Here is a 14,913-nt window from a genome sequence, read left to right on the forward strand (position 1 = left end):
TGGACGAGCAATTTCAAACTCGCAACTGATGAGGGGATTGAAGTTGCACTTTCCGGGCAGTATCTTTTGAATCTTCCTATAAGCATTGATGAATCTAAGGTCTAAACATATGCAATGTTTCATCATAGGGTCTGGAGATATTGTCATTATTTTCACATGCTTTCATATCTAGACGTATTAATCCCAATGTTTTGTTTGGTGTACATAGCTTGACATTAGGCTTTTGAAAAGGTATTTTGAGGAGCATCATAATGAAAATCTCCCTGCATTTTCTAATAAGGTAGTCATTGAACTCAAGAAGTTCGTATCACACTTACCCTCTTATTGTTCATTTTGTACCTGCTATCCTTTTATTTGTGTATTAGTTTTTTGAATTAAGTTACCAGGGTGCTCCTCTGACCCCCTTTAAAAAGTTACATGTGGATATACCTTTGGGATAAATGATGGAAAAACACCTTTCCCAATGTGTGAAGGTTGCACCAGGATTTTAGTTAGGTTGTGTCACATACTTGGGATTCTCAACTTACTGTGAAGAATGAATATAATGGTTATTGATGTTCTATGTGCTAATTCCTTAGTTTTCATATGTAACACGTCGTCTAAGAGCATGACCAATGGGATTGTGTAAAACACTTTTAGTGTAAATTTACACAATTCTCACTAAAAAACCTCTACCAATAGTATTGTGGACAACACTTTTAGTGTAAATTTACACACTTCTCACTAAAAAACTTCTATCAATGGTATTGTGTAAAATGATTTTTAACTTATAAGTGTTTAAATGGTTGTTTAAAACTGAGAATAGTTTTACACATTTTTTAACTCAATTAGTTCTAACTACCTACTACTTCAAAAAATGGGACTCCGCAAGTTTTGCATTATCTTTATTTAAACCAATAGAAAGCCAACACCACTTGTTTTTGCACATTTTGCAAAAAGATTACATTGGTTCACTCTTGAATGTGTATTTTTATCCATTAGACTTATTGTGTAAATCCCTTTTAAAAACACATGTGGCTCCTATATGGCTGTGTAAATTTACGCAACCCATTGGTAATGCTCTAAGGATTTTGGTCTTGTTTAATTTTCAAAATAGTGGTCTTCTAGCGTTTGATGTCTTTTCAAAATTCAACAAGAGAGGACAAAAGAAGAGAAAGAAAGAAATATTACTTTTGTACATCTCTCCACTATATTATGTTAAACTTTTAAAAGATTGCAGTTGTGTTGTGGCAGAAACAGTTCTGTCTACAAATTTTGTGTGTTTTGGACGCAAAACAATGGTTGAGATGGAATGGTAGGAGGGATACACATAAATGGTAAACAGTCTACCAAAGATAGTATATATAGGGGTTTGGGTTCCCCTGGTCATGCTCTAGACGAAGCTTGTGCTCGACCCCTCGATGACCTTTTGTCTTTCGTTAAGTAGACTTATCACACTGGTTGTTTGCAAAGTGGGTTGTTCCCTTTATTCTGAAAGACAAGTGTCACTACCCTCCTGGTCCACACCGGGTCTGGCGGAGTGATGTAATGAATGTAAGAAAATCACTTGTTTTGGTGAGGCACGACTATGGGAAGAGATAGATCTAGATTTTAGGGAAGTAAAGGAAAGGAACAAATAGAAAGAGTTCGTTAGGGAAGGTGGTGGTGGGGGGTTTTTTTTTTGGGAGGAAGCAGAACATTTGTGTTGGTTTAATCAGGAACTGGCCGATTATGATTCTTAGGGTTGAATTCTTTGGGTTTTTATATTCAAACAGTTTATTGCTACGTGAAGAATTCAACCCTAAGAAGCAGAGATGCTTTCTGTTCCACGAAACGGCCATGCAGGACTTCTAGTGAAATACCAGTATCATGACAAAAGAACTTGTCTCCCAAGCCTCTCCTGCATGTTTTGGATTCTCCATAGCCATTTACATTACATGGACACCATAATTTGAGAATAATCCGTGTTGGATACGTGTCCGTGTCGAACACGTATTCTATGCGATATACCCTAATTTTATATATTTTGCCGTGTCAGACACTTTGTATCCGTGTCGGATACAAACACACCTATCGTGTCAATGTAACTTAGGCCATTTATTGTATAGAAATTGGTAATCATCCCAGCTGAACATCTGAAGCATTCAAAAAGTTATAGTGTTGAGCATTATTGTATCATACTATAATTCATATTAGGCATTGTTCATAGTGCCATTTGACAGTTTTATTACATTAATTGTCTGCCCAGTATGCCTTTTCTCTATTTACAACTTTATAATTCACTTCTTTTTGTCTGACCTTACACTAATTATCTGGATTTGTATGTGGATGCAAAGTATATAATATTCTGCCGGGGCACTGGAATTGATCACACAACCGATTTCTTTTTCTTGGAGAAAGTGAATATAATTATTAGAAGGTTATGGGCGTGGCTTCTAAGAGTTACTAGGTGAGTAGATTTGGATCACAATGTAATTTTTTTATCTAATAGATATTATATAATTATACTAATATGAAAAATAGCATCCTCTAAAGAGGATAGCATATGGACTCCACCTCATGCTACCCTAGCAAGGCACTAACAAAGCAAAACTAAAGAAGTAAAAAAGTTACAAAACATCAAATTTCTAATACAATACATCCCAATTACAAGCAAAATATTTGAAGTTCACCCGTCTAAAATATGTTGAAATGGTGATTTCTCACAGAATGTCAGTGGTGGGAGTTAATTATGTTGAAATAGTAATTGATTTTGCTACTTGTTAGACTCTTCAAATGTCATCTTGGCAGAAAGTTTGAAAACATCATTATTTGAAAATGAAACTATCTATCAGGACTTTCGTCTTCCTTCTACTCTTCTTTGTTTGTATGTTTGAACTATCTTTTTCATGACTGTGATACAAAGATTGGTGCTTGAGTAAGGTTTGAAACAGAACGGGGAAGTCAAGTTATATTAGTTTCCATACTTTAACTGTATATTTTGCAAATGCTGGTTTGGCACTTTATTGAAATATCCAGACAATTCGCTTGATTTAGTAATTTATGTGAAATTTGATTCTTTGTTGTACTCTTTATATACATGGGAAACTTTGTATTTATGTTATCTTTGGATCCCTTTTCTTGTTCCATTTTTCCACTTGCAGAATAGAACATATTATATCTAGGAAAAGAAGAGCGGCACGCCAGAAGGATCCAAAGAAAATTGATGAAATTAACATTGAAGGAGACCAAGAAGATTTGTGTTGAACGTATCCGCATTGAAAATATGGAACTCAGGTTGCATTCTGTTTATTAATATTCTGCCGATTCTGAAAGATTACAGTATTAGTTGGATATCCCTAAAACTTTATGCTTATTGTCATCGTAAAGACACGTGCTATACATAAAAGTAATTGTATACACACCATTCTTATGTTTATAGATTCAATTAAACTACTGTGTTTGACAACCATTGGAACTTCTTCATACTTAAAGATTACTCACAAGAAATATTCCACTCTAGGACCCTTCTTGCAGAAAGTTTGACTTAAAGTTGGGCTTGTCTACTATCAAAATTTGATGAAGGCAGTAATTTTATCATTCTTAAGTTTGGAGCGTCCATTTCAAAATCAATTGCAAATGAGTGGAGGGATCGCGGGACTTATATACTATGATGCAAGGTTTTTTATGCCAATTTGGGACTATATATCTTAACATGCATCCTCACATGCGGTGTAACTTGAGCCCACCATGTGGACTGAAAAAGAAAATAACTTTTTACCTCTTTTGAACCTTTAACAGCATCTGACATGGTGTTTTTGATAAAAAAAAAGTCTATCTTGTCAGTTCCTGGCCTCTTTTCACAAGTAAAATGGAGATGTTTACAAGTAATATAGTGAGAGTATGTATGTGAATATCATACCTTGACTTCTATAAAAGTTTTTGTTATATAGAGTGTTAGGTTGATTTGTTTTGATAAATAGATCTTTTCTGAGATATCATTTGGATGTTCTGAGAAATTTTCGTTGTTACAATGTATGCGTTCCTTTTTCACATATATTATTCAAATTATAGATACTTAGAACCTTAACAGCTTTTCAGTTTTGGGGATGGAAATTTTTCAGTTTGGGGGACGGACTTAAGTGTTGTGCTAACTACTGTTCAAATTTCTTATCCTTTTTAATTTATTAGCGTCTTTTTCTATTTTCATGTTTTGATTACTTATTTACAACATTTGTGTACATCCAGCATGCAAAATATGCTTAACAAGGTCACAATACAAGAACCAACTTTTGACAGAGTTATCGTTGTATACAGGTATTAGTACTTTGTACTTTTATCTGATTATTTTGTTTGACTATTTTCCAAGAGACATGGTTAGAAAAATTAGAATATGTATTTCGAGAAGAAAATTTTGGTGATATCTTGTAAGAATTTAGTGTCTTTCTAGAAGAAGGGAAGGTCTTCTTTTTTAGTTCTAAGGCTCTACATTTTTTTAGGGATATGTAGACATAAAAGGAGTCCCAATCTAAAATAAGTGCCAAACAATCTAAAATATTCTATTACTCAATATCATAATTTTTAATATTTATAGAAGTTAGGTGATTATGATCAAAGTATTCATTTATGTTGTGAACTTGATTTTGAACATCAATTTTCACTATGGTTGTTCTCTTATTAATTTAGTGACTGTAATAATTCAATGGTGGTTTCTGGTCCCATTTTGTACACTATTTAACATAACGTGAATGTCATTCTGATTAAGCATGTGTTCGTTTTGCAGACGAGCAAGCAATGATGCTAAAAGAGAACGGGGAATATATGTGAAGCATTTTAGGAACATTCCAATGGCTGATATGGAAATAGTTTCGGTGAGTGTAGTTGTATAAATACTACTTACTTGTGCATCTATATTTTGTTACTTTTTAAAATTTATGTCTTTTCTAATAGCCAGAGAAGAAAAATCCAAGCTTAACCCAATGGACTGGGTTCAATTCCTTGCTTCTGCTGCCATTGAGCTGGTAAGCATTTCACAATAATCTTGAATACAAAGCTACACCTCCACATCTCCCCCCCCCCCCCCAAAAAAAAATCCTACTCTGCACACTCACACACAGTATTTAATGATTGTTGTGCATCTTTCATTCCTTTGTTTCCAGTTTACATTTATCAGCTCCCTTGAAAGTCCTGAAGCTGATGTATAGGTCATTATTGCCATTTTCTCTGGGCTTATGGACTATTGTGCTAGGATTTATTTCACGTAAGTGTTACATCATGATGCTACTACAAATTCTTTGTAATAAACGTAGTATAATTTTATTTTGTATAACTTATTATCTTTCTGTTCTTTTGATACAACATTTGAATCAATGTTTCAGTTGTGGCCAGGGAGCATTAACATTATTTTTATAATTAAGGAATGGAACATAATTATTGTGAACAGTTCGGTTTTCCAAGTTAATCTCAATCTAATTAACAACAACTGTTGTCGAAACATAGTTACTAATAGCATTAAAGTTTCAATTTCGTTTCTTGTTTGCTAGAAACTTAATAACACATCCTAGAGTTAATCATCCTCAATTTTGTTACTATTAATATTAGTAATTTCGAGGATTTTTAGGAATTGAGTCTAATTAGTGTTTTAGAGTGTTTTAGGCAATTTTTATTTTTTGGGTTATTTTAATTATGATTTTAATGTATCTATTTTGATTTGAGTTGGTTTTTAGAGTAGGTTTCTATTGTCAAAGTAGTATAAAATTATATATTGAGTTGTATGGCTTTGGCCATAGTTAGAGTTGATGAATGATAAAGTTTAAGTTTAGAGAAAGGTTTTCTCTATGTGAATTCTTGTGTGAGTTTTTGTTCTTCAGGAGGAACAAGGTTATCAAATCCTAGAATCGACATAAGTAATGGAATTAGGTTCTAAAGTCATATCTTGGTCTTACGCGACCATCACCTAAAGCCCAAATATTGTCACAGTGTTCTTGTGAGCATTATGAGCATCCAAGTTAAAACCAATTGGTGATAAGTGGAGAGGCCCATGAACATTTATGCTATAATACATGGCTTCACACATCTAATGTGGGACTATAATAAACATCTCAACACACCCCTTGATGTGTGGAATTACTTGAGTCCTAACACATGGGCAACTCACTTGGGTGACGTGAAGTAGACGAGCCCTTTGAGCGAAACACAATATCCTGCTCTCATATCATGTTAAACATTATGAGCATCCAACTTAAAACCAATTGGTGATAAGTGGAGAGGCTTAGCAACATTTATTCAATAATGCAAGGTTTCACACATCTCATGTGGACTATAACAAACATCTCAATGGTTATAATCATCCCTACTTTTGTGTTAGGAGGGAGGACTCACCCAAAGCCATACACGCCCGCACCGAGCCAGGTTGGGCTTGGGCTTATTGTCTAGTGGCTAACTAAAAGCCTAAACTTGTTGAAAGCCGTTCAAAAAAAATAATCATCCCTACTTTTTGTCTAAAGTAGCATGGACACTTCTTATTCTTAATAAAATCCATGTCGGACACACATACACACAAATACGTGCATAACTATTTTAAACGAGGGTTTCTTTTGAAAACAGTAAAAAAAAATAATTCTATTAACATAGTCACAACTCCATGATTTGCCACTTTTATAGTTATATATTTGTAAGGAGGCGCTTTGGAAGGTCTTGGGCCCAAGAATTAGTTTTGTTAATATTTTTAGTAGTTGTGTTCTCTTCCGTATAGGTTTCATATAGGTCGCGGTGTCGGACACTCCATATTTGTGTCGGACACCGACAACGTATCCTTGTCAATGTGATTTAGCTTTCCGTAGTAATCTATTGTATAGTAGCCACACAATTTTCATATTTTTAGGTATTGCTTGTTGTGAACAACATAATACCTCTTGTGCACTACCCACGATATGCATCATTATTTTAGTGTAGCAATTGATTAATGTCAGATATCTCAGTGGACTTGCCCATCGCTCAGAAGGTCCAGAGGCGGTTCTAAGATTGAATGGGCCTGTGTAAAAGTGTGAGAAGGTCCTCGCACTGCACGCGATGTTCTGTGTACTGTTATCCTAATGGTTTTAGTGAGGTGCCATAATTTTCTAGTAGTAGCATGTGTTCCCTCTGAGTGCTCATGATTAACGTTTGATGTTATTGTAGGTTTCAGCAAAACATGGCAACGTATCAAAATCTAATCACACAATCTATGTATGATAAACAATTGGATAGTGGGAGGGGCACCCTCCTTCACTTGTGTGATGATGTCATTCAACAAGAAGTAAGTAGCTAGTTGTTTTCTTTTTGGCTAATTAGTACTAGATTCACAATAATCGAAAATGGCTTTTAGGAGTGCATGCTCTAACCCTAGGTTGGGTAGTGATGTAATAGTTTAGCGGTTTTGTCAATCTTACTTTAACCTTTTATTTATTTATTATTATTATTATATAAAGATAAAAAAAAGTGAGTGCCCTTCCTCAAATATGGATTAATTCAACTTTTTAAAAGCTAAGGAAAGTCTTCCCTTATGGTTTGACAACTACTGATTGAACTTTGAGGATAGGTAGTCGTGAACTCGACTTTTAAACCTCTGTTGAACGACAATATATTTTTCTGAATGGTCGAAATAACTTGAACTTGCAGGTGAAAGAGGTGATTCTTTCATTCTATATCTTGATGGAACAGGGTAAAGCTACGAGAGAAGTATGAAACGTTTGTTCACCCTCTTTGTTTCCATTGTCAGTTTAGAATATGTGTTATGGGTTGTCTGGAAGTATGCTAACTTGTGAGTTGTGTTAATGTGACGCGTAGGATCTTGACCAGCATTGTGAAGACTTAATAATGGACAAGTTTGGTGAGAAATGTGATTTTGATGTCGATGATGCAGTACAAAAGTTGGAGAAACTAGGCATTGTTGCTTGGGTACGTGTTACTTTGGCATCTCATATTGATTAAGTTAATGGGTTGTTGGGCATATATATATATATATATATATATATATATATATATATATATATATATATATATATATAGCCCTACTCACAGACGGACATCCGTAAAATGGACTTAACAAAAAAAGTAAAATTTCACGAAATATACTCACGAAGGGTTTCAACATATTTATCTCTTTATATCAATTAACAGGAAAAAAAAACAAAAAAAAAACTTTATATCATATCTCCAAAGATAACGTTCTCCCCTGGTTTTCTCTTTCTCTCTCATGTGGTTCGTCTTTCAACATTAAACATAACGTTAAGTAGATAGTTTGACTGTTTGAGTAGCAGAGAGAGATAAAAGTGATTGTTTAGTGACAAAAATTGTTCGTTTCCGCAACCAAGGTTTGAAGGTTTTTCTTTTTCCTTTCCAGCAACAATTTTGATATGTGGAGGTTCGATTGAGTGATCTACTGTTGGGTCGTTGGAATTAGGCATCAAAGGTGTTGATTTATTGTAGTTTGGGTACTTGAAGTTCACCATTTGAAATGTAATTTGATGGGTGCAGTGACAGTTAGTTCATGGGGTTCAAAATATGGATAAGGTGAGTGCTAGTACACTTTGGGTAGGTGTTCACCTTGTGAACCTTATTTGTTTGACGAAATGCTCTATAGATGGAAACAACAAATGATGGTAAAGACATTTAATGATCTGTTTTTGACTTCCACTGGAATTTCTACTAGCTAGTAGTAATTGGTAATGGAAATTGTACTTTAGTAGCAATTCTTAAATTGATGGTGAATTGGTGCCTTTGAATGGAATTGGTTATGGTGCATGGTGTTGCATCGAAATTTTTGTTGTTTTTCAGTTTATCGGGATTGTCGATGGTCGTTTGTTTTCTTGTTTGGTTAGGCTGGGAGAATGGAAAACAGAAGTTGGCAGTGGCACTGGGTGGCAGTGACAATGGCATGGTAGTGGCAACGGTAATGACATGGTAGTAGCAAGTTGAGTATTCTGGATACTCAACTTGAGTGAGGGAAGTGTTAAGTTGGTATCGTTGGTAGTATTTGGAAGTTAGCAGCATTGGTAACATTTGGATTGTCTGCAGCCTGTACGTAGTGTACAGCGTTTGGATTGTAGTCGGTGTTCTTTTCTTCTTTCGCATTTAGCAGCCGGTAGTATTGTTTGGCAGTGGCAGTAGTGTCACAATGGCAGTGGCAGTACTAGGAGATGATAATACTAGGCATTTTTTAGGTGATGATGATGGTATTCTTTTCCCTAATTTGTTGGGTGTATTTGTTCTTTGTATCTCTGATTAACAGGAGAATACATTTTTCTAGATAACCTGTATTTGCAATTGTTCTATTTTCCGACTTGTTGGATGTAATTCAAAGGTTTATGTTTAATGAGTATTGATTAGTATTAAGCTATGCTTCTTCCTTATTTTGTGCCAAACAAGAATTGTGGTTTTGCTGGCCTATTGATGAATGAAATGCAAGTACAAGAAAGATTATGTGTTGAAATGAATGTGAAAATGAGCATATGGTGTGTAATTCCATATCTAGTAGCAGATGGCAGTCCTTTCCCTATTCTGTTGGATGTACCTCTGATAAATTTGTTAGTTAACCTGTATTGGTTATTTCTAGTTTCTGACCTGTTGGATGTAACTCAAAAGTATTGAATTCAGTACTGAAAATAGTATCACGCAATGCTTTCTTATTTGGTGCCACTGAAAAAGCAGAAAGTACAACTGAAGTATACATATAATTCCAATTAAACACATGATTAATATGATACATATGCAACCAAATGGGTGCTACATTTCTCGTTCAGATGCATTATTAACTACCTTCTTTCTCGCGACATTGCTCTGGATTTCATCTGGTAACAGTTTGTTTTTCAACTGTGTACTGCTCTAAACATGAAGAGGAGACTGCATCATAACTATGCTTCTCAATGTGAAGAAGTAACAATGCTTTGGCAAAACCACCTGTGGTAGGCAAATATCGTCACCCCGATATTCTAGCCCGAGTATGGCGATAAATCGATAATTGGTAAGTAAGTTTGTACATTGCAGGTTTAAGGCGGGAAAAGGAAGGAAGAAGAAGAGAATGGACATGCGGCAAGTATTGATTGGTCAAAGCTATTCTCAAAGTAGTATAAAAAGACTGGAAAAGAAAAGATTGATTCATTCCAAATTCATTACACAAATCTGTAAAGGAATAACGAGAGAGAGAGAGGAAAAGAAAATTGTAACCAACATTGTTCAGTAATAACCAGATTCATTTCCATTTTGATTCAATCTTTATCTTCATCTTTAGTTCTTCATTTCTTTTCAATCGAAGCTAGTTTCTCTGATCACTACATTGGCGCCGTCTGGGTTCAAAGATAAAGATCGATTGTTTTGTCTTTCGTTTTCTTTTTCTTTGATCGAATCCATTGATTGAAATCTTGGTGAGGAAAAGAAACGGGTGGTAAGATCAGTGAGAAATTAAAGATCAAGAAAGAACATTCTTTTCTTGGTTTCTTGGGTTAAAGAAAGTAATCAAGATGCCTCCAAAGCGTGCTACAGCAAGTAAAGCAATGATGGTGAATGAGGGAAGCACTTCTCAGGCTGTGTCTAAGAATGAAGAGCGAAGAACTCGAAGATCAACAAGCAGGATGATGGAAGAAGTAGAGGAAATGCAAGAGAAAAAAGTGTCTTTGAAGGACTTGCTGAGAAGGATGAATGAATTAGAAAAGAAAAATCAGATGTTAATGGTTGAGAATAAATCAATAAGGGAAGAGAAGGAGAAGCGTGCTGAAGACGCTTTGTATGAGAAGGATGATGAGGAATCGAGTTCAGGAACTCCAGTAGTGTGAAAGAGTCATCTCGAGGAGAGGAGAAGGAGCCATATCGAGGAAGTACAATCTGTAGCGAGAACGACTCCGAAAGAGGTGAATGAAGAAGAAGGCAAAGCATTAGTCACGAAGGCGATGGTGCAGGAAATGATGCAAAAGCAATTAAGGAATCAGTTATTGGAAAAGGTATCGGCATCGATAAGAAAGCTGGTAGATGATGTTGGTAGAAATCCATTAAGAAAGGAGATAGAGAGGGCCTCGTTACCGCCCAAGTTCAAAAATCCAAAATTGAGCCAATATGAAGGAGCTACTGACCCCATGGATCCTTTGTTTAGTTATCGACATCAGTTCTCGATATATCAGGGCACCAAATATTGGGATACTGTATTATGTCGATCTTTTTCGTCAAGCTTGAAAGGGAAGACAAAAAATGGTTTTGTACAATTCCAGAGGGATCCATTTCATGCTTTCGAGAGATTGAAGAAAGGTTCCTTACTAGTGAAGCCAAAGCAGGTTTCAACCTTGTTCCAATTGAAGCAATCGAAGGAGTCATTAAAAGATTTCTTAACAAGGTTCAAGGTTGAAACGCAGTCAGTGGAAAGATTGGATGAATCAGAAATGACAGCTGTCATAGCTTTTCAAGCTAGAGTAATACCAGGATCTTATATGCATAAGTGTCTGTTGAGGAAAGAAGTGAAAACTTTGCAAGAATTGTATGATAAGGTGGATAGAGATATCATAGTAGAAGAGGGGTTGAGAACCGCCACGGTGCAAGTGGTATTGCAAGTCACTGACGCAGGGAAAAAAGAGAAAGATAATAATGATTGATATGAGAATCGAGACTCCTCGAGGTCATATAACAAAAGACCTCAGGAGCATTATACAAATCGAGACAATCAGCCTCAACAGCAAAGAAAGTATGACAGAACATTGAAAGAAAAGCTTGATCCTAATAATTTCATAGCTCTAAATTCCACGGCAGAAGATATTTTGTGAAGAATAGCAAAGGAAGATTTTGTGGTGTGGCCAAAATACACTCTTAGAGAAATGAAGGGAAAGTCTTGTTGTCAATTTCACAAAATTGAGAACCACGAGACAAATAGGTGTCTCCAATTATTAAAGGAGATAGACAGGCTTATGAAAGATGGGAAACTAAGAGAGTTTCGTGCTGATGTTAGACCTGCAGAAACTGCGACCATAAGAGAAAAGCCATTGGGCGTAATAAACATGATTTACAAGGGGGAAATTCCTCAAAAAAGATTGTTCGAGACAAGATAAGGAAGATCCCGACGGTCAAAGAAGTTCTCGAGGTCAATATCGAGCCAATGCCAGTAAGTCAGCAGTTGATATCGTCTAGCATTCCTGGAGCAATCATGTTCGTACCAGAGGATTTGTTTAAGGTAATGTTTCCACATGATAATGCTTTGCTAATCACTCTGCGTATTTCGGGCTATGATGTACAAAATATATGAGTGGACTGTGGTAGTTCAGTTAATATTTTATTTTGGAAAACATTCAAAGGAGTTGGTTTCGATGAGTCGCATTTAAAACCACCAAAGTTCAATTTATATGGTTTTAATGGAATGTCTACCAAACCTGCAGGAGAGATAAAATTGCCAGTTCGAGCTGGGCCTCAAACGGTAATGACAAAGTTCGTGGTCATCAAACACCAATCAGATCACAACGCCATATTGGGAAGGAAATGGATACATAAGATGCGTGCTGTGCCCAGTACATTTTATCAAGTTCTCAGATTCCCAACCGTATATGGATTGCATGAGATTATGGGTGATCAGTCCGAGTCAGAAAAGTGTAATTTTGTTACAGTAAAGGGAATAATGAAGGGGAAAAGCCAAGACACTGGGGGCGTCTTGGAAAATTCTACTTAGCAACTACAACAAACTTTGCCTACCGATACCAGAACACAGATACAGGAGTAGGTAAAGTTCACTCAAGAGATGAACAAGCACGAAGAACTACCATGGGAAAGAAAAACCATAGAGGCAGTGGACAAGATTAATATCGGTAAGGGAGAAAGTGAAGTCATCATCGTTCATCGGTACGAAAATGGTCAGGTATAAGAAAAGAGTTGATAGTATTTTTGGAAGAGAATCAAGATGTTTTTGCATGGTCGATGTCGGATCTCACCGGTATCGATCCAGAGATATGTTCGCATAAATTGAATATGGAGGAAAATGCAAATCCAGTACATCAAAAGCATAGAAAAGTGAGGCCAATGTAGTATGAAGAAGCTGTGCAAGGGGAGATACAAAAGATGTTGGATAATGGCATCATTAGAGAAGTTGAGCATTCTGAATGGGTAGCAAACATAGTGGTTGTGCCCAAGAAAGATGGTAGAGTTCGAATTTGTGTTGACTTTACCGATGTGAATAAAAATTGTCCAAAGGATCACTATCCCATGCCTAGAATTGATGAATTGGTCAACCGAACAGCTGGTTTCGAGTTGATTAGTTTTTGCAATGGGTATTCAGGATGTTTTTAGATTTTAGTGGCTGTGTTAGATCAATTAAAAACGGCGTTCGTGGTTAATGGTGGAATATACTCTTTCATCAGAATGCTATTTGGATTGAAAAATGTAGGAGCTACTTACTAAAGGCTAGTGGAGAAGATGTTCAAGAAACTCATCAAACGTATTGTCGAGGTCTATATCGATGATATGGTCATCAAATCTATGAAAGCTGGAGATCATGTAAGGGACCTCGACACTGTTTTTAGAATTTTGAGAGAGTTTAATATGAAGCTTAATCCTGAAAAATGTACTTTCGGGGTGGGTCAGTTCTGGCAAGTTTTTGGGATACATAGTCACGAAGCGAGGTATCGATGCTAATCCTGAACAAATATGAGCGCTTCAACAAATGTCATCACTTACAACTCGAAAGCAAATACAAAGGCTGACGGGAAGAATAGCGGCGCTCAATAGATTCATTTCCAGAACTTCTGATCGCTGTAAGCCACTTTTTAAATTGCTTAAAAAGAATGTCAAGTTATGTTGGAATGAGGAATGTGAAGATGCATTTTCTGAATTAAAGAAATCTTTGCAAGAGATGCCAACTCTAACAAAGCCAGATGAGGGAGAAAGTTTGCTTCTTTATTTGGCTGTATCAGATTTTGCTATAAGCTCTGTCCTCGTGAAGGTAGAAAATGGATTGGAAAGACTAGTGTATTTTCAAAGTAAAACGATGCTTGAGACCGAGACTCGATATTCGATGATAGAAAAGTATGCCTTGGCACTTTTATTCTCATCTCAAAGATTAAAGTCATATTTTCAAGCACAATCAGTGATTGTGATGACGAATCTCCCATTAAAGCAAACTCTAGCAAAAACTGCTAAGTCAGGAAGGATGTCTAAGTGGTCGGTACTAATAAATGAATTCGGAGTCGAGTATTGAAATTGCATATCGGAAAAGAGTCAGGTACTAGCCGACTTCCTGGCTGATTTTCCATTTGAGGATGCCAGTTGGGGCATAGAAGAAGAGGAGTTCGCAATGCTGCAAGAGCCTGAAGATGTTATCGATGCAGACAATCCATAGGCTGGAACAAATGGTTGGAGACTATTTGTCGATGGATCCTCTGGAGGAAAGGGGTGTGGCATCGGAGTGGTGTTGGTTACTCTTGAAAATCAAAGACTCGAGACTGCAATAACATTGGGCTTCCATGCGTCGAACAATGAGGCTGAATATGAAGCTTTAATAGTTGGTCTCGAGATGGCTAAATCCCTAAATATAAAAGAGTTATCGATTTTTAGTGACTCGATGCTCGTGGTCAGCCAGATCAATGGGGGATACTCAGCAAAATGTGAAAATATGGTCGATTATTTGAATTTTATAAAAGCCAAGTTGAAGAATTTCAGTAAAATAAGACTTCAGCATCTCAATAGAAATGAGAATAGGCATGCGGATGCCTTAGCATATGTGGCAGCAATGTTGGAAAACATAGAGGGTCGTACTCTGCATATCAGAGTTCAAGGGAAGCCAAGTATCGACATTGGTGACTCGACAGTCATGGAAATTGATACACTGGGGGCATCATGGGTGGAACCATACATCTCATATTTAGCTGATAGGAAAGTAGTGGAAGACAAAAATGAGGCCAGAAAAATCAAATTTGGCGCCCAAAGATATATATTGGTTGATAATGAATTGTA

General features: G+C 36.2%; 1 protein-coding gene and 1 pseudogene across 2 annotated transcripts; both read left to right on the forward strand.

Annotated features, from left to right (window-relative positions):
- Window positions 1–9,337, forward strand: LOC147516043 (uncharacterized; annotated as a pseudogene). Its single transcript, XR_015213002.1, has 12 exons — window positions 1–99; window positions 209–280; window positions 2,316–2,428; window positions 3,123–3,255; window positions 4,207–4,275; window positions 4,742–4,829; window positions 4,909–4,979; window positions 5,118–5,218; window positions 7,138–7,255; window positions 7,618–7,677; window positions 7,786–7,896; window positions 8,820–9,337. The product of XR_015213002.1 is annotated as an uncharacterized LOC147516043 (transcript).
- A 1,546-nt stretch (window positions 9,338–10,883) lies between these two features.
- Window positions 10,884–11,576, forward strand: LOC147516044 (uncharacterized). Its single transcript, XM_086593149.1, has one exon. The coding sequence runs from the start codon at window positions 10,884–10,886 to the stop codon at window positions 11,574–11,576; it is 693 nt and encodes a 230-aa protein (XP_086449275.1).
- Window positions 11,577–14,913: the final 3,337 nt, after the last annotated feature.

The sequence above is a fragment of the Coptis chinensis genome, chromosome 2, assembly GCF_015680905.1.
Source record: "Coptis chinensis isolate HL-2020 chromosome 2, ASM1568090v1, whole genome shotgun sequence".
Lineage (NCBI taxonomy): Eukaryota > Viridiplantae > Streptophyta > Magnoliopsida > Ranunculales > Ranunculaceae > Coptis > Coptis chinensis.